This window comes from Ranitomeya variabilis, chromosome 4, assembly GCF_051348905.1.
Source record: "Ranitomeya variabilis isolate aRanVar5 chromosome 4, aRanVar5.hap1, whole genome shotgun sequence".
NCBI classification, from domain to species: Eukaryota; Metazoa; Chordata; class Amphibia; order Anura; family Dendrobatidae; genus Ranitomeya; species Ranitomeya variabilis.
In genome coordinates this window covers 375,831,444-375,853,178 of record NC_135235.1, presented here as the reverse complement: position 1 = coordinate 375,853,178, position 21,735 = coordinate 375,831,444, and the positions used below count along the sequence as shown (strand labels likewise).

The following is a 21,735-nucleotide window of genomic DNA, read 5'->3' as shown; positions in this document are numbered from 1 at the left end:
ACTGAATAACATGGGGCAGTGTGCCGCTATCTAATCAAACATCAGTCCGCATATGTCTGACTTAAGGCCCCGTCACACATAGCGATTTACCAACGATCACGACCAGCGATACGACCTGGCCGTGATCGTTGGTAAGTCGCTGTGTGGTCGCTGGGGAGCTGTCACACAGACAGCTCTCTCCAGCGACCAACGATCAGGGGAACGACTTCGGCATCGTTGAAACTGTCTTCAACGATGCCGAAGTCCCCCTGCAGCACCCTAGTAACCAGGGTAAACATCGGATTACTAAGCGCAGGGCTGCGCTTAGTAACCCGATGTTTACCCTGGTTACCAAAAAAAACAAACAGTACATACTCACCCATCTGATGTCCGTCAGGTCCCTTGCAGTCTGCTTCCTGCTCTGACTGAGTGCCGCCGTACAGTGAGAGCAGAGCGCAGCGGTGACGTCACCGCTGTGCTGTACTTTCACTTTGCGGCGCTCAGTCAGTGTGGGAAGCAGACGGCAAGGGACCTGACGGACATCAGATGGTGATTATGTACTGTTTGGTTTTTTTTACATTTACGCTGGTAACCAGGGTAAACATCGGGTTACTAAGCGCGGCCCTGCGCTTAGTAACCCGATGTTTACCCTGGTTACCAGTGAAGACATCGCTGGATCGGTGTCACACACACCGATTCAGCGATGTCAGAGGGACCTCAACGACCAAAAAACGGCCCAGGCCATTCCGACACGACCAGCGATCTCACAGCAGGGGCCTGATCGCTGGTACGTGTCACACATAGCGAGATCGCTACTGAGGTCGCTGTTGCGTCACAAAACTTGTGACTCAGCAGCGATCTCGCTAGCGATCTCGCTATGTGTGACGGGGCCCTTAGGCTGTGTGCCCACGTTGCGTTTTTTATGCGTTTCTGATGCGTTTTTTGCCACAGCGGAAATGCTTAAAAACGAATTCCTATGCAATCCTATGAGATTCCGCAGTTGCTGTGCCCATGCTGCGGATCTTCCCACTGCAGAATCGCATAGCAGTAAAATCCGCAGCATGTTCATTATTTCTGCGGAATCACGGCGATTCCACCGCCATAGGATTGCATTGAAACACTCGCTTTACGCATGTGGCTAAGCCCATCATGCGTAAAGTGAGCCCTTCATGTTTTATATGCGGATGGTACCCAGGATCTGGAGGAGAGGAGACTCTCCTCCAGGCCCTGGGTACAATATTCCTGTAAAAAAAAATAAATAAATTAAACTTAAAAAAAAAAAATAGGGATATCCTTACCTTCTGAATCCTCCCGGCTCTTAGCGGTGCACACGGTGGCTTCCGTTCCCAGGGATGCATTGCGCGAATCACCAGGGATGACGTCGCAGTCACGCGACCGTGACGTCAAAGGTCCTTCGCGCAAAGCATCCCTGGGAACGGAACATACCGGGAGCGCTGCTGAGGAGACCGCGGCCGTCGGAAGGCGAGAATAAAAATAAAAAAAATTTAAAAATATGGTTAACATTCTCTTTTTTACTATTGATGCTGCAGAGGCAGCATCAATAGTAAAAAGTTGGTCACACTTGTCATGCACTTGACAAGTGTGACCAACCAGACAATCACTTTTCCAAGCGATGCTTCAAATCGCTTGGAAAAAGCAAGCATTCTGCAAGCTAAAAACGCTTGCAAAACGCTTGTGTTTTACCCGCGGCAGGGAGTTGCGGAAATACTGCGGATTTGGAGGATCAAATCATAAGCACACAAATGATTTTTCCGACTATTCCCAGAAGTATGGGACCATATTCACCACAAATATCACATCAATCACGTGTGTGAGACCTTGTGCCCCATGTACCCCCAAAATTTAGCTATTACAATGCTCAAAATATCAGAAGGAGCCCCTGTTTGAGAGTAGAAGGAAGCTTAACCCCTTTACCCTAAGGGTGGTTTGCACGTTAATAACCGGGCCAATTTTTACAATTCTGACCACTGTCCCTTTATGAGGTTATAACTCTGGAACGCTTCAACGGATCCCGGTGATTCTGACACTGTTTTCTCGTGACATATTGTACTTCATGATAGTGGTAAAATTTCTTTGATATTACCTGCGTTTATTTGTGAAAAAAACGAAAATTTTGAAAATTTCGCAATTTTCCAACTTTGAATTTTTATACAATTAAATCAGAGATATGTCACACGAAATACTTAAGTAACATTTCCCACATGTCTACTTTACATCAGCACAATTTTGGAACCCAAATTTTTTTTTTTGTTAGGGAGTTATAAGGGTTAAAAGTTGACCAGCAATTTCTCATTTTTACAACATCATTTTTTTTTAGGGACCACATCTCATTTGAAGTCATTTTGAGGGGTCTATATAATAGAAAATAACCAAGTGTGACAACATTCTAAAACCTGCACCCCTCAAGGAGCACAAAACCACATTCAAGAAGTTTATTAACCCTTCAGGTGTTTCACAGGAATTTTTGGAATGTTTAAATAAAAATGAACATTTACCTTTTTAACACAAAAAATTTACTTCAGCTCCAATTTGTTTTATTTTACCAAGGGTAACAGGAGAAAATGGACCCCAAAAGTTCTTGTACAATTTGTCCTGAGTACACCGATACCCCATATGTGGGGGTAAACCACTGTTTGGGCGCATGGCAGAGCTCGGGAGCGAAGGAGAGCCATTTGACTTTTCAATGCAAAATTTACTGGAATTTAGATGGGACGCCATGTTGCGTTTGGAGAGCCCCTGATGTGCCTAAACATTAAAACCCCCACAAGTGACACCATTTTGGAAAGTAGACCCCCTAAGGAACTTATCTAGATGTGTGGTGAGCACTTTGACCCACCAAGTGCTTCACAGAAGTTTATAACGCAGAGCCGTGAAAATAAAAATTCTTTTTTTCCCACAAAAAATTCTTTTTTCGCCCCCAGTTTTGTATTTTCCCAAGGGCAACAGGAGAAAATGGACCTCAAAAGTTGTTGTCCAATTTGTCCTGAGTACGCTGATACCCCATATGTGGGGGTGAACCACCGTTTGGGCGCATGGCAGAGCTCGGAAGGGAAGGAGTGCCATTTGGAATGCAGACTTAGATGGATTGGTCTGCAGGCGTCACATTGCGTTTGCAGAGCCCCTAATGCACCTAAACCGTAGAAACCCCCAAGTGACCCCATATTGGAAACTAGACCCCCCAAGGAACTTATCTAGATGTGTTGTGAGAACTTTGAACCCCCTAGTGTTTCACTACAGTTTATAACGCAGAGCCGTGAAAATAAAAAATCCTTTTTTTTTTTTCCACAAAAATTTTTTTTTAGCTCCCAGTTTTGTATTTTCCCAAGGGTAACAGGAGAAATTGGACCAAACACACCCCTAACCCTAATCTCAACGGTAACCCTAACCACACCCAACCATGACACACCCCAACCCTAATCCCAACCCTATTCCCAACTGTAAATGTAATCCAAACCCTAACCCAAACTTTAGCCCCAACCCTAACTGTAGCCCTAACCCTAGCCCTAACCTGAAAATGGAAATAAATACATTTTTTTTTATTTTTTCCTAACTAAGGGGGTGATGAAGGGGGGTTTGATTTACTATTTATAGCGGGTTTTCTAGCGGATTTTTGATTGGCAGCTGTCACACACTAAGAGACGCTTTTTATTGCAAAAAATGTTTTTTGCGTTACCACATTTTGAGAGCTAAACTTTTTCCATATTTTGGTCCACAGAGTCATGTTAGGTCTTGTTTTTGCAGAACGTGTTGACGTTTTTATTGATAACATTTTCGGGAACGTGACATTTTTTGATCGCTTTTTATTCCGATTTTTGTGAGGCAGAATGACAAAAAAACAGCTATTCATGAATTTATTTTTTTTTGGGGGGGGGGGCGTTTATACCGTTCCGCGTTTGGTAAAATGGATAAAGCAGTTTTATTCTTCGGGTCAGTATGATTACAGCGATACCTCATTTATATCATTTTTTAATGTTTTGGCGCTTTTATACGATAAAAACTATTTTATAGAAAAAATAATTATTTTTGCATCGCTTTATTCTGAGGACTACAACTTTTTTATTTTTTCGCTGATAATGCTGTACGGCGGCTCGTTTTTTGCAGGACAAGATGACGTTTTCAGCGGTACCATGGTTATTTATTTCCGTCTTTTTGATCGCATGCTATTCCACTTTTTGTTCGGCGGTATGATAATAAAGCGTTGTGTTTTGCCTTTTTTTTACGGTGATCACTGAAGGGGTTCACTAGTGGGACAGTTTTATAGGTCGGGTCGTTACGGACGCGGGGATACTAAATATGTGTACTTTCATTGTTTTTTTTTTTATTTAGATAAAGGAAAGTATTTATTGGAACAATATTTTTTTATTATTAAGGAATTTTTTTTTTTTTTTTACATTTTTACTTTGCCCCGGGGGGCATCACAGTAAAGTGGCAGATCGCTGATCTGACACTTTGCTGTGCACTGTGTCAGATCAGCAATCTGACATGCACAGCAGGGATGCTTCCAGCCGCCTGCTCTGAGCAGGCGCTGTGAAGACACCTCCCTGCAGGACCCGGATGCAGCCCCGCGGCCATTTTGGATCCGGGGCTTGCAGGGAGGAGACGCTCGGTACAAGGTGAGCACATCGCCTTGTACCGATCATCTCAGGGAAGCACGCAGGGAGCCCCCTCCCTGCGCGATGCTTCCCTATACCGCCGGAACACTGCGATCATGTTTGATTGCAGTGTGCCGGGGGCGGTCCGTGACCGCTCCTGGCACATAGTGCCGGATGTCAGCTGCGATAGTCAGCTGACACCCGGCCACGATTGATCGCGCTGGACGTACTATTCCGTCCTTGGGAAGTAGGGCCCACCCCAAATAGACGGAATAGTACGTCCAATGGCAGAAAAGGGGTTAAAGGGAACCTGTCATCTCAAGAAATGCTATTTCATGCAGATACAGAGGTCATCAGCAGGTGTAGTTTTATTCTCCCTGCAGCCGCTTTCCGCCAAAGGGGCAGTGCTAGGAGCAGTAAGGCTACAGTTACATGAAAAAGTTTGGGCACCCCTATTAATCTTAAGCTTAATGTTTTATAAAAATTGCTTTTTTTGCAACAGCTATTTCAGTTTCATATATCTAATAACTGTTGGACACAGTATCTGCCTTGAAATGAGGTTTATTGTACTAACAGAAAATATGCAATCGGCATTCAAACAAAATTTGACAGGTGCATAAGTATGGGCACCTCACCAGAAAAATGACATTAATATTTAGTAGATCCTCCTTTTGCAAAAATAACAGCCTCTAGTCGCTTCCTGTAGCTTTTAATGAGTTCCTGGATCCTGGATGAAGGTATTTTTGACCATTCCTCTTTACAAAACAATTCCAGTTCAGTTAAGTTTGATGGTCGCCGAGCATGGACAGCCCTCTTCAAATGATCCCACAGATGTTCAATGATATTCAGGTCTGGGGACCGGGATGGCCATTCCAGAACAGTGTAATTGTTCCTCTGCATGAATGCCTGAGTAGATTTGGAGCGGTGTTTTAGATCATTTCCATGCTGAAAGATCCATCCCCTGCGTAACTTCAACTTTGTCACTGAATCATGAACATTATTGTCAAGAATCTTCTTATACTGAGAGGAATCCATGCGTCCCTCAACTTTAACAAGATTCCCGCTGCCGGCATTGGCCACACAGCCCCAAAGCATGATGGAACCTCCACCAAATTTTACTGTGGGTAGCAAGTGTTTTTCTTGGAATGCTGTGTTTTTTTGCCGCAATGCATAACGCCATTTTGGATGACCAAACAACTCAATCTTGGTTTCATCAGTCCACAGGACCTTCTTCCAAAAAGAAATTGGCTTCTCCAAATGTGCTTTTGCATACCTCAGCCGACTCTGTTTGTGGCGTGCTTGCAGAAACGGCTTCTTTTGCATCACTCTCCCATACAGCTTCTCCTTGTGCAAAGTGCGTTGTATAGTTGACCGATGCACAGTGACACCATCTGCAGCAAGTTGATGCTGCAGCTCTCTGGAGGTGGTCTGAGGATTGTCCTTGACTGATCTCACCATTCTTCTTCTCTGCCTTTCTGATGTTTTTCTTGGCCTGTCACTTCTGGCCTTAACAAGAACTGTACCTGTGTTCTTCCATTTCCTTACTATGTTCCTCACAGTGGAAATTGACAGGTTAAATCTCTTAGACAGCTTTTTGTATCCTTCCCCTGAACAACTATGTTGAATAATCTTTGTTTTCAGATCATTTGACAGTTGTTTTGAGGAGCCCATGATGCCACTCTTCAGAGGAGATTCAAACAGGAGAACAACTTGCAAGTGGCCACTTTAAGTAGCTTTTTAAGTAGCTTTTTTCATGATTGCATACACCTGGCTATGAAGTTTAGTAAGTCAGTAAAAAGTAGGTAGAAGTATTTAAAACAAGAAAATGATAAGGGTGCCCATACTTATGCACCTGTCAAATTTTGTTTGAATGCAGATTGCACATTTTCTGTTAGTACAATAAACCTCATTTCAAGGCAGAAACATTACTGTGTCCAACAGTTATTAGATATATGAAACTGAAATAGCTGGTGCAAAAAAAAAACTATTTTTATAAAACATTAAGCTTAAGATTAATAGGGGTGCCCAAACTTTTTCATATAAATGTATGTGCACACATTGCTGATTTGACTGCGGATTCGCAGCGGATTTGGCCGCCGTAGGTTTCCATGGGGTGTTCAGTACCATGTAAACCTATGGAAAACCAAATCCCCAGTGCACATGCTGTGGAAAATAGGGAAAGTCAGTCCAGTGGATCCAGCGATTCAAAGCCAACTGTGTCAGGACACAATGAAAGGTTTACTAAGCCGTTCTGATGCTGTGTAAATAGCGTTAGGCCACGTTCTAACGTTCAAAATACGCAGCATGTAACTGTCCAAGCAAACTGAATGAGACTAAGAAAACTCTGCCTACTGTGCGTCTTGGGTTTTTTATCTAAAGGCTTCTATGTGAAACCTGGGAAATATCGTAGTTACTTACCGATAACGGTATTTCTCTGATTCCATAACGGCACCACGGAGAGAGGGATCTGCCCTCAGGGACAGGAAACCTACAGGTGAAAAAAGCAGTACCTCTCTCCCACATCAGTTGGTTTACAGAGCCTTAACAGAACTTTAGCTGTAACTTTAAATGGTTATTTAAACAAAAAATAATTAAATTTTAGGCTTATCAGAGGCACCGCGTGACTAAATATTAATAACTAAACTTAGTGTGCACACCCACACGTGAATTGAGGGAATATACGGGTGCTGTCATGGGATCAGAGAAATACCGTTATCGGTAAGTAACTACTATATTCTCTTATCCCCATGAGGGCACCACAGAGAGAATTTCATAGAATGTATATTAGGGGGGGACCGCTGCCTCCAGGACCCTTCTACCAAAAGTGAGGTCTGAAGAAGTCAGGTCTAGTTGGTAGTGTTTAAAAAATGTAGAGGTAGAAGACCAAGTGGCTGCTCTACATATCTGCTCAATTGATGGTCCCACTCGCTCTGCCCAGGAGGTTGCCACCGATCTGGTCAAACGAGCTCCGACTCCCTCTGGAATGGCTTCATTACATGAAGAATATGACAGGATGATGGCATCCCTTACCCATCTCGCCAACGTGGCCTTCGATGCTTTATGCCCTTTGTTTGGACCCTGAAAGCACACAAACAGAGACCTATCCCTCCTACACTCCCTCGTGGCTACTAGATATTGGGTTAGGCATCTTTTAACATCTAGTGTGTGTAGGAGTTCTTCCTTTCTATTTCTGGGGTTTGGACAGAAAGAGGGTAAAGAGATCTCCTGAGATCTATGAAACCGTCACCCCCACTTTAGGAAGATAGAGTAGTCCTTAGGATCGATCCATCCTATCATCTAATATCAGAGTCAGAGGCGGGTATGCAGATAGAGCCTGCATATCACTAATTCTGCAGGCCGACGTTAGTGCCACAAGAAGGGAGGTTTTGAGGGATATTATTTTTAGAGAAGCTTGTGACAAAGGTTCAAAAGGCGCTTTAGTCAGTGCAGAAAGTACTAGGTTTAGATCTCAGGGAGGTTTAGTGTGGTGGACAACCGTCTAGATCTATTAGAGGCCTTAATAAATCTTTTTATCCAGCGATTCCCCGCTAAATCGCAGTTGTAAAGGGCCCCTAGTGCTGCCACTTGAACTTTAAGAGTGCTTGTTGCTAAGCCTTTTTCCAACCCCTTTTGAAGAAACTCTAGCACTTTCTGAATTTGGGATCTCCCCCGATACACTGGCACCCGAAACTGACAAAAATCTCCTCCAGACCTTCCCATATGCTCTAGTAGTTATTGGTTTTCTACTGAACAAGAGAGTTGAAACTAAATTTGAAGAGAATCCTCTCTTAGTTCAAAGTTCCCTCTCAAATTCCGGCCGTCATAAGTAAGCTTTTCACTTGTGGGTGCTTTACCGGCCCCTGACACAGAAGGTTCGGGATATCTGGGAGGACCCAAGGGTCTGTCATAGACATCATCCGGAACCACGGAAACCATGCTCTTTTTGGCCAAAAGGGAGCTATCATGATTACCCTTGCTCTGTCCTCCCGAATCTTCCGCAGTACCAAAGGAATTAATGCTATTGGGGGAAAAGCATACACTAGCTGAAAGTTCCAGGGAATCAAAAAGGCGTCTAGGGTTACTGGACCCCCCCCCCCCGTTGGTAGATCGAACAGAAAGCATGTGTCTTCCGGGTTAGACTGTTTGCGAACCAGTCTATCTCCGGGAGACCCCAAACCTCTACTATGTGGTTGAATACCGCCTGGTTTAACTCCCACTCCCCGTTTCAGCTGTGTTCAGCTTAGAAAATCTGCGGCCTGATCTTCTGTCCTTTGATATGAAGGGCTGACAGTGAGGACAGATTGGCCTCTGCTAACAACAGGATAGATTTTGCTACATCCATCAGTGCTCGAGATCTCGTTCTCCCCTGGTGATTCAAGTATGCTACCACCACCCTGTTTTCTGAGAGCACCCTCACGTGGTGGGAACGGAGGAAGACTAGAAAGTGGTTGAGCGCACGTTCTACTGCCAGTTCTTTCATGTTTGAGGAAGCTAGTTTTTCCTCCTCTAACCAGGGCCCTTGGGCAATTTGATCGTGTAAGTGAGTCCCCCACCCCCAGGGACTAGCGTCGGTAGTCAGCGGTACAGATATCGGCCATACCCACGGAACACCCCTGGTTAGGTTGTGTGGATCCACCCACCAAGCTAGGGAACGTATTGTTTGTGAGGAGATTTTTAAGAGCTTTTCTAAATCTCCCTTTAAGCGAGATTCTGCTTCTAGTATCTCCCACTGGAGATCTCTGTTGTGACTCTGGGCCCATTGGAACGCTGGAATACAGGCTGTCATCGACCCCAGTATAGACATTGCCTTGCGTAAAGTGACGACCAGGGATTGGTTTAATTGTGCTACCAGTTGAATCATGTTTGAAACTCCCCCCCCCCCCGGAAGACGGCATTCCTGCCTTATCGAGTCTACCATAATCCCTAGGTACTGTTGTACTTGGGTTGGGATAATACTGGACTTTGCTAGGTACAACATCCAACCTAGATTTGTCAGGGATGTCATTACTTTGTCCGACTGTTGGCTGCAATGGAGGGATGACTCGCCAACTACCAAGAGGTCGTCCAGATATGGGACTATAAGTATGTTTTGCTCTTATGTGAGCCATGACCTCTGCCATCAGTTTTGTAAACACCCTCGGGGCTATGGCGAGGCCGAAAGGAAGAGCCCTGAATTGGTAATGCTTTAGTTCCCCTTGCATTAATACCGCCACTCTGAGGAATTTTTGGTGATCTGAGTGGATGGGCACATGGTAGTATGCGTCTTTTAAATCGATGACAGTCATAAAACAAGACGGATAAAGTGGTCTGACACAGGTTTTTATTGTTTCCATTTTTAAACTGAGTCACTAAGTACTTGTTTAGTTTCTTCAGATTTATGATCGTTTTTTAAGTTCCATCCGGTTTCGTTTGAAGTAACAGCGGGGAGTAGAATCCTGTGCCCTTCTGGTCTGGAACTTCCTGCAGGACGTTATTTGTCAGAAGACTTTGTACCTCCTTTTGAAGGCCCAGTTGCTCGGCCTCTACCTTCCCTTGTTGCGTTATGACAAAATGATGATATGGCATCGTATGGAACTTCAGTTTCAGTCCTGTCTTTATTATATTTAGTACCCACACACTCCCAGATATTTTTTCCCAGGCTGGAAGAAAGTATGCCAACCTCCCTCCCACCTGGGGCACACCTTCATTGGGACTGCTTTTTGTTATCAGGTTTGTTGAACATGAAGCCTCTTTAAATTTTTTTATCCTCCCATCCTTCTTTTTGATTTTTAGGGGGGTCTTCTACGCATACATTTTCTGCTCCGAAAGGGCCGTCTTTAGGATTGTTGGGAAACCCTGGAAAAGCATTTTTCTTGTCCCCTGCCTTCTCAAGAATGTCATCTAGTGTAGGACCAAATAAAAATTCTCCTTCGCAGGGAATGGAGCATAGTTTGGCATATTTCTGTAGGTCTCCCGGCAAACACTTGAGCCACAAAGCCCTTCTAGGTGCGTTTGAAAATGAGGCAGATCTTGCCGCTAGTCTCACTGAGTCAATAGAGGTGTCTGCTAGATACGCCGCAGCACCCCTCATGATTGAGACAGAGTCCAATATTGAATCTCTTGGGGATCTATCCTTTAGCTGTGAGTCTAGGTGATCTAACCACACCATTAATGCCCTGGCGGTACATGTGGTGACTATTGCTGGTTTTAACACCGCACTGGCAGCCTCCCAAGAGCCCTTTAAGAATACTTCCACCCTCTTGTCCATGGGGTCCTTAAGGGTCCCCATATCTTCAAAAGGCAAGGCAAATTTTTTTAGAGGCTTTTGCAATGATGACGTCTAGCTTTGGCGCATGTCCCCAGAAAGAGCAAGCTGGGTCGTCAAATGGGTATTTCCTCTTTGGGGTTATGATAACTTTTTTTGTCTGGTCTCTTCCAATCCTTTTTTATTAAAGCTTGAATTTTTTCATTAAATGGGAACGCTCTTCGTTTCCGTTGTTCTAGACCGCTAAACAAGATCTTGCGCCGCTTTCTTGGATCGAGTCTCTGCTAGCCAGTTGGTTGTCCTAACCGATTTAACTAAGGCATCTGTTTCTTCAATAGGGAAACAATTGCGACCGCCTTCTGAAGATGAAGAGAATAATGGAGAAGAAAGCGAACTATCTGAACTATACCGATCACTATGTTCCTCACTGGAACTGAACTCCGGGGACTTGCGTCTGGATTTATGTTTCTTTTTAGACTTTTAACATTTTTTAACGCATCTTCCACTTGGGTTTTGATTAACTCCTTTAGGTCAGATGCGAATCTTGGGGACTCTTCACATATAGTATTCTCTATGCATATGGTGCAGAACTTTTTTACCCAAGTAGCGGGTAGATATACAGAGCAGATTGGACATACTCTGTGTCTGGTTTTTGCTGCACATTTCTTCCCCTAAGAAAACATATTAAACCCCATTTAGAATATGGACATTCACGGAGGTCACTTACCCTCCTAGTGTGAGGGAGATACCGGTTCTGGCCTAGGAGTTGCATCCTCAATTTGAACTGCTGTTGTTCTCCCGGATCCATTGGAGCCTCTGCTGCGCTGGGATCCTGAGCTGCGACGCTGGGAAGAGGCGCCCTGCTGCTGTCGCCGCTGCTGGTGATGGCGCTGTTGCTGCTGGCGTTTTTTTGGAGGGGACTGCAGAATTTCTTCTGCCGGCTGCTCCTTTTCACTCATGGTGAAAATAAATGAGCATCGGCATTTGGTGGGCCTGCCTTATATTTCCGGGAGGGCGGCACACGCACCCCGGAAATGACCCCCGCGCCAGCGCACTTCTGGATTTCCCAGAAATCTTTGCGGCCGCTCGCGCGCATCACTTTTTGGCGCCCGGCCTCCAGGAGGGAGCATCGGAGACGCCGGAGCAGCCGCCGCTGACTCCAAAGCTTGCAGCGCTTTCTATAGGTGACCGCCGCCACCACCTCCTGGGCCACGAACCGGCGGCATGTCACCAGGCGGCAGCCGCCACCTATTACCAGCAATATGTAGGCTAGTGAGAAGGAGGCAGACTGGATCCTGCTTCACTGCCTCTCCCCCTGCACACGCACAGGGCCCGCCGACCCTGGATCGTGGCCTTCGGGGAGGGAGAATCCACCCAGTCCAAGGCAGGGCCCCCCGCTGCCTGAATCCGGCCAGATGGACCCCCGGCATCCCACATCGTCAGGTAAGCTGCAGGTTCCTCGTCAGGGACAGGAAACCGAACTGATGTGGGAGAGAGGTACCACCTTTTTCACCTGTAGGTTTCCGGCCCCTGAGGGCAGAACCCGCTCTCCGTGGTGCTGTCATGGGGGTAAGAGAAAATGCAGGTGCATTTAGCTTAGTACATTAAAAAGGCTTCTTTAACCCCTTCATGACTTCCGGCGTACATGTACGGCGCCGTGTGAGGTGTGTTCCAGCAAACCGTCGTACATATACAGCGCAAACATAGCGTTAACACACTTGCCGAACCGATGCGATTTTCAGTGCGAATCGGCTATATCTCATAGCTGACACCATGCTGAAACGCCCACGATTGATGTAGAGCTGATTGCAGACATTTAACCTTAGGCCGGCGTCACACTAGCGAGTTTTACGGACGTATGAGCGCAGAATATAAGTCCAGAAAATACGCATTGCACACGGCCCAATGATTCTCTATGGGGCAGCTCCTATGTGCCGTATATTACGCATCCGTAATATACGGTATGTTACGGCCGTAGAAAATCGCAGTATGCTGCGTTTGTCAGCGTATTGCGCAAAAAATCTGCCAATGAAAGTCTATGGGGGCGAGAAAATTACAGATTACACACGGGCCATGCGTGTGACTTGCGAGAAATACGCAGCGGTGTTCTATATAAAAGCCGGCAATTCAGTGCGGCGTACAATAAAACCACACTGACAGAATAAAATAGGTAGAATAAATGCGTATATATATATATATATATATATATATATATATATATATATATATATACATATACACACACACCGTATATTTATTTTTATATAGCGCTAACATATTCCGCAGCGCTTTACAGTTTGCACACATATCATCGCTGTCCCCGATGGGGCTCACAATATAAATTCCCTATCAGTATGTCTTTGGAATGTGGGAGGAAACCGGAGTACCCGGAGTAAACCCACGCAAGCACGGAGAGAACATACAAACTCTTTGCAGATGTTGTCCTGACTGGGATTAGAACCCAGGACTTCAGCGCTGCAAGGCTGCAGTGCTAACCACTGCGCCACCGTGCTTATTTAATTCAGCGCTAGGTAGCAGAAAAGCCGGTAATTCAATTGCCGGCTTTTGCTATCTCCTTCACAAACCCGACAGGATATGAGACATGGTTTACATACAGTAAACCATCTCATATCCCTTCTTTTATTACATATTCCTCTTTACTAATGTAAGGAGTGTCTGTGTGTCAAATTTTGGGGCTCTAGCTATTAAATTAAAGGGTTAAGTCCCGGAAAAAAATGGAGTGGGCTCCCGCGCAATTTTCTCCGCCAGAGTGGGAAAGCCAGTGACTGGGGCAGATATTAATAGCTTAGAGAGGGACCATGGTTATAGGACCCCCCCTGGCTAAAAACATCTGCCCCCAGCCACCCCAGAAAAGGCACATCAGGAAGATGCACCTATTCTGGCACTTAGCCTCTCTCTTCCCACTCCCCTGTAGCGGTGAGATATGGGGTGATGAAGGGTTAATGTCACCTTGCTATTGTAAGGTGACATTAAAGGGAACCTGTCACCCCCCCCCCCCCCCCCCAACCCAAGAGCCACCTTGTGCAGCAGTAATGCTGCATTCTGACAAGGTGGCTCTTTTAGTTCTGGGTGCTTTAACTAGAGAAATAATCCGTTTTTTAATTTGTCAGAAATACCTGGTCTTCAGTTAAGGAGGCCGGCGTTTCCCCCCTGCTTTAGATGCCACACAGCTATCACTCACATCTTCTGGGCGCCGCCTCCTCCTCACCGCTGTTTTGAAAATAGCCGGCGCCTGCGCTCTTTTCCCCTGCCTGGTGCAGGCGCAGTGAGCGCTGCCCGTCTTTCCTCATATGCAGCCCAGCTGACAGCGCCTGCACGGCCCCCTGCTTGTGATTCCCAGCCCCGCAGTGACTTATGATTTATTCACATTGCGAGGCTGGGATTCACAGGCAGGGCGGCCGCGCAGGCGCAGTCAGCTGGGCTGCATATGAGGAAAGACGGGCAGCGCTCACTGCGCCTGCACCAGGCAGGGGAAAAGAGCGCAGGCGCTGGCTATTTTGAAAACAGCGGCGAGGAGGAGGCGGCGCCTGGCGCCCAGAAGATGTGAGTGACAGCTGTGTGGCATCTAAAGCAGGGGGGAAACGCCGGCCTCCTTAACTGAAGACCAGGTATTTCTGACAAATTAAAAAACTGATTATTTCTCTAGTTACAGCACCCAGAACTAAAAGAGCCACCTTGTCAGAATGCAGCATTACTGCTGCACAAGGTGGCTCTTTTAGTTTGAAAAGACTGGGGGGGGTGACAGGTTCCCTTTAAGCCAGGTTAATAATGGAGAGGCGTCAATTATGACACCTATCCATTATTAATCCAATAGTATGAAATGGTTAATAAAACACACACATTATTAAAAAGTATTTTAATGAAATAAAGACACATGGTGTTTTAATATTTTATTATACTCTCAATCCACCTGAAGACCCTTTGTCACCTGAAATAAAGTTAAAAAAAACAAACAACAATATTCCATACCTTCCGTCGTTCAGTCTTGTCCCACGCTGTAAATCCATCTGAAGGGGTTAAATCATTTTACACCCAGGAGCTCTGCTAATGCAGCTGTGCTCCTGCCTGTAAAACTTGTTGAATTTATGGAATGCAGGGAAATATGTACTATAGTTACCTCGAGTCGCGGTGATGCGCCCTCTGCTGGATGAACTCATATGAACTCGAGCGTGGGAACTTTTCAGAATATTTTCCCAGGCTCGAGTTCATATGAGTTCATCCAGCAGGGGGCGCATCACCGCAACGCGAGGTAACTACAGTACATTCCCCTGCATTCCATTCATTCACCAAGTTTTAGGGCTTGTGCACACGCTGCGGATTCCATTGCGGAATTTTCCGCAGCGGATTTGATAAATCCGCAGTGCAAAACCGCTGCGGTTTTTACTGCGGATTTATCGCGGTTTCTATTGCGGTTTCCTCTGCAGATTTCTATTGGAGCAGGTGTAAACCCGCAGCGGAATCCGCACAAAGAATTGACATGCTGCGGAATATAAACCGCTGCGTTTCCGCAAGTTTTTTTCCGCAGCATGTGCACTGCGGATTTCGTTTCCCATAGGTTTACATTGTACTGTAAACTCATGGGAAACCACTGCGGTTCCGCAGCAAAATCCGCAGCGTGTGCACATACCCTTACAGGCAGGAGCACAGCTGCATTAGCAGAGCTCCTGGGTGTAAAATGATTTCACCCCTTCAGATGGATTTACAGCGTGGGACAAGACTGAACGATGGAAGGTATGGAATATTGTTGTTTGTTTTGTTTTTTTAACTTTATTTCAGGTGACAATGGTCTTCCGGTGGATTAAGAGTATAATAAAATATTAAAACACCAAGTGTTTATTTCATTAAAATACTTTTTAAGAATGTGTGTGTTTTATTAACCATTTCATACTATTGGATTAATAATGGATAGGTGTCATAATTGACGCCTCTCCATTATTAACCTGGCTTAATGTCACCTTACAATAGCAAGGTGACATTAACCCTTCATTACCCCATATCCCACTGCTACAGGGGAGTGGGAAGAGAGAGGCTAAGTGCCAGAATAGGCGCATCTAATTACAGATGTGCCTTTTCTGGGGTGGCTGGGGGCAGATGTTTTTAGCCGGGGGGGGGGGGGGGGAAATAACCATGGTACCTCCCTAGGCTATTAATATCTGCCCTCAGTCACTGGCTTTCCCACTCTGGCGGAGAAAATTGCGCGGGAGCCCACGCCATTTTTTTCCGGGATTTAACCCTTTAATTTAATAGCTAGAGCCCCCAAATTTTACACAAAGACACTTGTTACATTAGTAAAGATGAATATGTAATAAAAGAAGGGATATGAGATGGTTTACTGTATGTAAACCATGTCTCACATCATGTCGGGTTGTGAAGGAGATAGGAAAAGCCGGCAATTGAATTACTGGCTTTTCTGCTATCTAGCGCTGTATTAAATATATATATATATACTGTATATATGTTTTTAAGAATATTTGAGTCGATGGATCCATATGTCCATTTTGAAAGCCTGCGCAAAAAAAAAAAAAAATCGCCGTACGGAAGCCATACGGATGACACACGGATAAATTTGTGCGTAAAAATCGCACATCCTCGCATTGAATACGGTACAGTGTTTTGGGACAATTACTGCGTATTACGGCCGTAAAAAACGGACCGTATTTTCATACGCCTAGTGTGACGCCGGCCTTATGCCGATAGCGACAGCTTCCTCTCTGCTCCGATAGGCACAACATGGCTTAATATTGTTTCAATGACAAGTCGAGATCTAAATCTGGCCATGTGCCGCCTCTGGTGGCCATTTTCCTAAAGCCTACTGCCGGGAAATCAATGTACCGAGCAAGGGCTCTGCTCACCGCTGACATTTTCTTCAAGCCCAGAGCCCGCAGCCTCACACTACTGGAACACTCCCTCCTCCTAGCCCAGGGCCTGGTAAACTACATTCAGACTATAAGACGCACCAACATTTTCCTCTCAAATGTGGGGCTAAAAAGGTGTGTCTTATTGTTAGAAAAACATTGTAGGTTCCCACTCAGGTTCATCATCTGTCAATAGAAATATAAGGGGCTTCCACGTTACTGGTAACACAAAGGCTCTAGAAAGATGGAAAGGCTCCCACATGCCCTCATCCTTCTAAGCAACACAAGGTGCGTAAACCACATTTAGGGTCCACGTTTGTCAGTACTATAGCGGTGAGAGCTAGCTTCATTTTCGGCCAGCGAGTCTCGTGAAGCACAAGCTAGGCACTGCACAGGCACGAAAGTTAGGGCACTATGTGGATGATGGAGAGACGTCACCCAATTACATGACTTATATTAGACGGAGATGATAATGTGGAGACACCCATAGAATAGGACCAGGCAATTTACATACAGAGTGGGACAAGTAAGGCTACTTTCACATTAGCGTCGTACGACGCAATGCGTCGTGCCGACGTACCGACGCATGCTGTGAAAAAAAAGCACTAAGGGGGCAGCGGATGCAGTTTTACAACGCATCCGCTGCCCCATTGTGATGTCCGGGGAGGCGGGGACGGAGTTCCGGACGCGCATGCGCGGTCGGAAGTGGTGGACACGACGCACAAAAAAACGTTACATGTAACGTTTTTTTGTGCCGACGGTCCGCTAAAACACGACGCATCCGTCACACGACGGATGCGACGTGTGGCAATCCGTCGCTATTACAAGTGTATGGGAAAAAAATGCATCCTGCAAGCACATTTGCAGGATCCGTTTTTTTTCACAAAACGACGGATTGCGACATACGTCACACGACGCTAGTGTGAAAGTAGCCTAAACACTTTTTAGAAGGTATGCAGGGGAACGTCTGAGGATATAAAGCTTTCGCAAGAACCCCACTTTTATGATCTTAAAGGTGATGGGCAGGGTTTATAAGCCAAATAACCCTTTAACATCTACAGTGGTGAAAAAGTCACACACAAACCATAGAATTTCTCTGACCAGTGGAACTCAAGTTCTTTAAATTAAGTATGGAAGAATACGATCCATGGGTTAGCCTTAGGGCTCATGCAGACGGCTGTAGTTTCGGTCCATGTGTTATCCATGAAAACATCGGATCACACTCAGACCAATGTTATTCAATGAGGCCATGCTCATGTCCGATTTGCCTGAAGAAACTAAAAACAAAACAAACAAAAAAGAACAGCATGATTTGCCTCTGTTAAAGGGGCCCGCGTCTGCCTGTGCCAGTGGCTGTGGGGGTCCGCGTCTGCCGGCGCCAGTGGCTGTGGGGGCCCGCGTCTGCCGGCGCCAGTGGCTGTGGGGGCCCGCGTCTGCCGGCGCCAGTCGCTGTGGGGGCCCGCGTCTGCCGGCGCCAGTCGCTGTGGGGGCTGTTGTACACAGCTGTATAGGCTGAAGTGACACTCTGGGATTGGGGGAGGCTCACTGGTCGTGTTGGAAATCTTACATATCAATGACTACAGTCGGGGTCGCCCACCCGTATGTTCTCCATCCGAGACAACCGGTCCGATTATACTAATTACTCTGATCACAGTTTGATTAGAATGTGGAGGCTAAAAAACAAAACAACCTTCCATCGTTTCCATTCTGTCAGTTTGTGAAATTCAAACTCCTAGACTTTAATGAGCGAGTGCAATCCTATTAAAGGGAACCTGTCACCTCAAATTGGCGGGATATTAAAATGAGTTTTTACCGGTTCGACGGGCGGCGTATCCTCGTCATTTCTCCACCCCGTCCGTCCCTGTTTTCCGCAAAATTTTACTGAATAAGAGCATGCGTGCGCCATAGTTGGCGCGTGCGCCATGCAGTCTTCGGTGGCGCACGCGCAGTATGCTTTGCCCTACTGCAGGCAAGGCCGAAAAGCATTACTGCACATGCGAACGCGCACTATGTCCCGGAACACAGAGCAATACTTCCGGGACATAGGGCGTGGGTGCATGTGCAGTAATGCTTTTCGGCTTTGCCCGCAGTAGGGCAAAGCATACTGCGCGTGCGCCACCGAAGACTGCATGGCGCACGCGCCAACTATGGCGCACGCATGCTCTTATTCACTAAAATATTGCGGAAAACAGGGATGGATGGGGTGGAGAAATGACGAGGATACGCCGCCCATCTGACCCGTAAAAACTCATTTTAATACCCTGCCAATTTGAGGTGACAGGTTCCCTTTAATAGGATTGCACTCGCTCATTAAAGTCTAGGAGTTTGATTTTCACAAACTGACAGAATGGAAACGATGGAAGGTTGTTTTGTTTTTTAGGCTCCACATTCTAATCAAACTGTGATCAGAGTAATTAGTATAATCGGACCGGTTGTCTCGGATGGAGAACATACGGGTGGGCGACCCCGACTGTAGTCATTGATATGTAAGATTTCCAACACAACCAGTGAGCCTCCCCCAATCCCAGAGTGTCACTTCAGCCTATACAGCTGTGTACAACAGCCCCCACAGCGACTGGCGCAGGCAGACGCGGGCCCCCACAGCGACTGGCGCAGGCAGACGCGGGCCCCCACAGCGACTGGCGCAGGCAGACAGGGGCCCCCACAGCGACTGGCGCAGGCAGACGCGGGCCCCCACAGCGACTGACGCAGGCAGACGCGGGCCCCCACAGCGACTGGCGCAGGCAGACGCGGGCCCCCACAGCCACTGGCGCAGGCAGACAGGGGCCCCCACAGCCACTGGCGCAGGCAGACGCGGGCCTCCACAGCGACTGGCGCAGGCAGACGCGGGCCCCCACAGCGACTGACGCAGGCAGACGCGGGCCCCCACAGCGACTGGCGCAGGCAGACGCGGGCCCCCACAGCCACTGGCGCAGGCAGACAGGGGCCCCCACTGGCGCAGGCAGACGCGGGCCCCCACAGCCACTGGCGCAGGCAGACGCGGGCCCCCACAGCCACTGGCGCAGGGAAATGTGGTCCCCCACAGCCACTGGCGCAGGCAGACGCGGGCCCCCACAGCCACTGGCGCAGGGAAATGTGGACCCCGCTTTATAACACTCATACATCCTCTGGCCAATAATGGGAATACTGTGCTGATAGGCAAAAAGTAGATTCAATTTCCTCTATGGCGATATAGTCGCAGTCACACGGAGCAGGACGTGCGCCCACACAATGCTGCTTCTCACCTGTATAGAGCGGCGCTGTCAGGGACCCCGCACCCTGACGGCCACCAGCAGGGTCCCCTCTCTGTGTCACCCTGGGGCTTACTCGGAATCAGGCCTAGTAAGCGGGAGTAGGCCGCCAGCGTGTCCATAGAAACGGCAGGATGAGTCACACGGCATGCTGCTCCCCTGCCCTGTCAGTGAGAGCTGGGGAGACGCTGCACACCAGTGCCGAGCAGCGCTGCTAATCACGGGCAGGCCGCTTCTCCCAGCGGGCTACTGGTAACAGAACACCGGGCCACACAAGCCGCAAACTACCTGCTCACTGGTCAGGAGGCTGCGGTCCCGCCTCATGCACACAAGCCGTCAGCGTACCATTCCGATTGCTGGAGCTCCCCCTACTGGGGATAATGGCTCCGATGCTGAAGGTCTCCTCTGAGGGACTGTGGTGCTCCAGGCGCAGGAGAATGGCACATGCCGCGTGCCCAGGACCAGGAATAAAGCACAGTGTATGGGACCAGACCAGGAATAAAGCACAGTGTATGGGACCAGACCAGGAATAAAGCACAGTGTATGGGACCAGACCAGGAATAAAGCACAGTGTATGGGACCAGACCAGGAATAAAGCACAGTGTATGGGACCAGGAATAAAGCACAGTGTATGGGACCAGACCAGGAATAAAGCACAGTGTATGGGACCAGACCAGGAATAAAGCACAGTGTATGGGACCAGACCAGGAATAAAGCACAGTGTATGGGACCAGACCAGGAATAAAGCACAGTGTATGGGACCAGACCAGGAATAAAGCACAGTGTATGGGCTTAATAGAAATCTCATGGCCAATATGGTGCAATATGTGCACATATTGTGGATGTAGATGCGTTCTGCAGTGTTTTTGTACACTTGGAATTGCATCAAATCCGCAGTTTAGTGTACAAGCAATGATACTCAATGGGAAATTGACAATTGGTGTGCACATGCTGCAGAAAAAAAACATGCGGATGTGCAGCGTTTTATTTTCCACAGCATGTACATTCTTTTTGCGGATCTGCAGCGTTTCTGCACCCATTGACTTCCATTGTGTCAGGCCAATCCACAGCAAAACCGCAGGTTTAAAAAGATCTGCGGTTTTGCTGTGGAGTTTGGTGCGTGAAACGCTGCAGATTGGGAGCGGGAAGAGTGTCTGGCTTGGGACAAACTCTTCTCTACACATTCTTGCACTTTGCGGTGCTGCTGCTGCCACTCTGTATCCCTGTCTGCATCTGGTCATGTTGTTTCAGGTGTTAGAACTCCCATGTCGAAATCAACGGGTAACTTGCCAGGTCTCGCTCTCATCAGGTTGGCCGGAGTGCAGTTGGTGGAGTTTACCAGGATATGGTTGAATAGATCTACCAAGTCCGGCAACTTCTCTGGCCACTGGTTTTGCTCCACCAGGGGCAAGGTCTTCAACAAGTCAATTACCACCTGGTTCATTCTCTCACACATGCCATTTGTCTGGGGATGATACAACATTGTCCTGATTTTCTTGCAGCCGTACAGTTTACAGAACTGCTGGAACATTTCTGCCTCAAAGGCTGGGCATTGGTCAGTGAGCACTTGTTCAGGGTAACTGTGTGGTCGACAAAAATGTTCTTGAAACGCTTTGGCTGCTGTCTTCGCTGTTTGGTCTTTGACAGGCATGACTACTAGAAACCTTGAGTAATGGTCCACTATGGTCAGAGCGTAGGTGTAGCCAGTCCTAGCCAGGGTTAACTTCACGTGATCCAAAGCTACCAGTTTAAGTGGCTGCTTTGTGGTGATG

At 47.1% G+C, this 21,735-nt stretch overlaps 1 protein-coding gene across 5 annotated transcripts in view; it reads right to left on the bottom strand.

Annotated features, from left to right (window-relative positions):
• SAMD8 (sterile alpha motif domain containing 8) overlaps nucleotides 1-20,569 on the bottom strand; it is a 160,261-nt gene extending 139,692 nt beyond the window's left edge. The window contains exon 1 of one of the 5 annotated variants that reach the window (XM_077250768.1): nucleotides 20,252-20,569. In XM_077250768.1, coding sequence (XP_077106883.1) covers nucleotides 20,252-20,287 — 36 coding nt within the window. In that variant the 5' untranslated portion in view covers nucleotides 20,288-20,569. Of the gene's footprint in view, nucleotides 1-19,957 lie in introns of all 5 variants that reach the window. The other 4 variants (XM_077250772.1, XM_077250771.1, XM_077250767.1 and 1 more) reach the window with 4 other exon arrangements.
• Nucleotides 20,570-21,735: the final 1,166 nt, after the last annotated feature.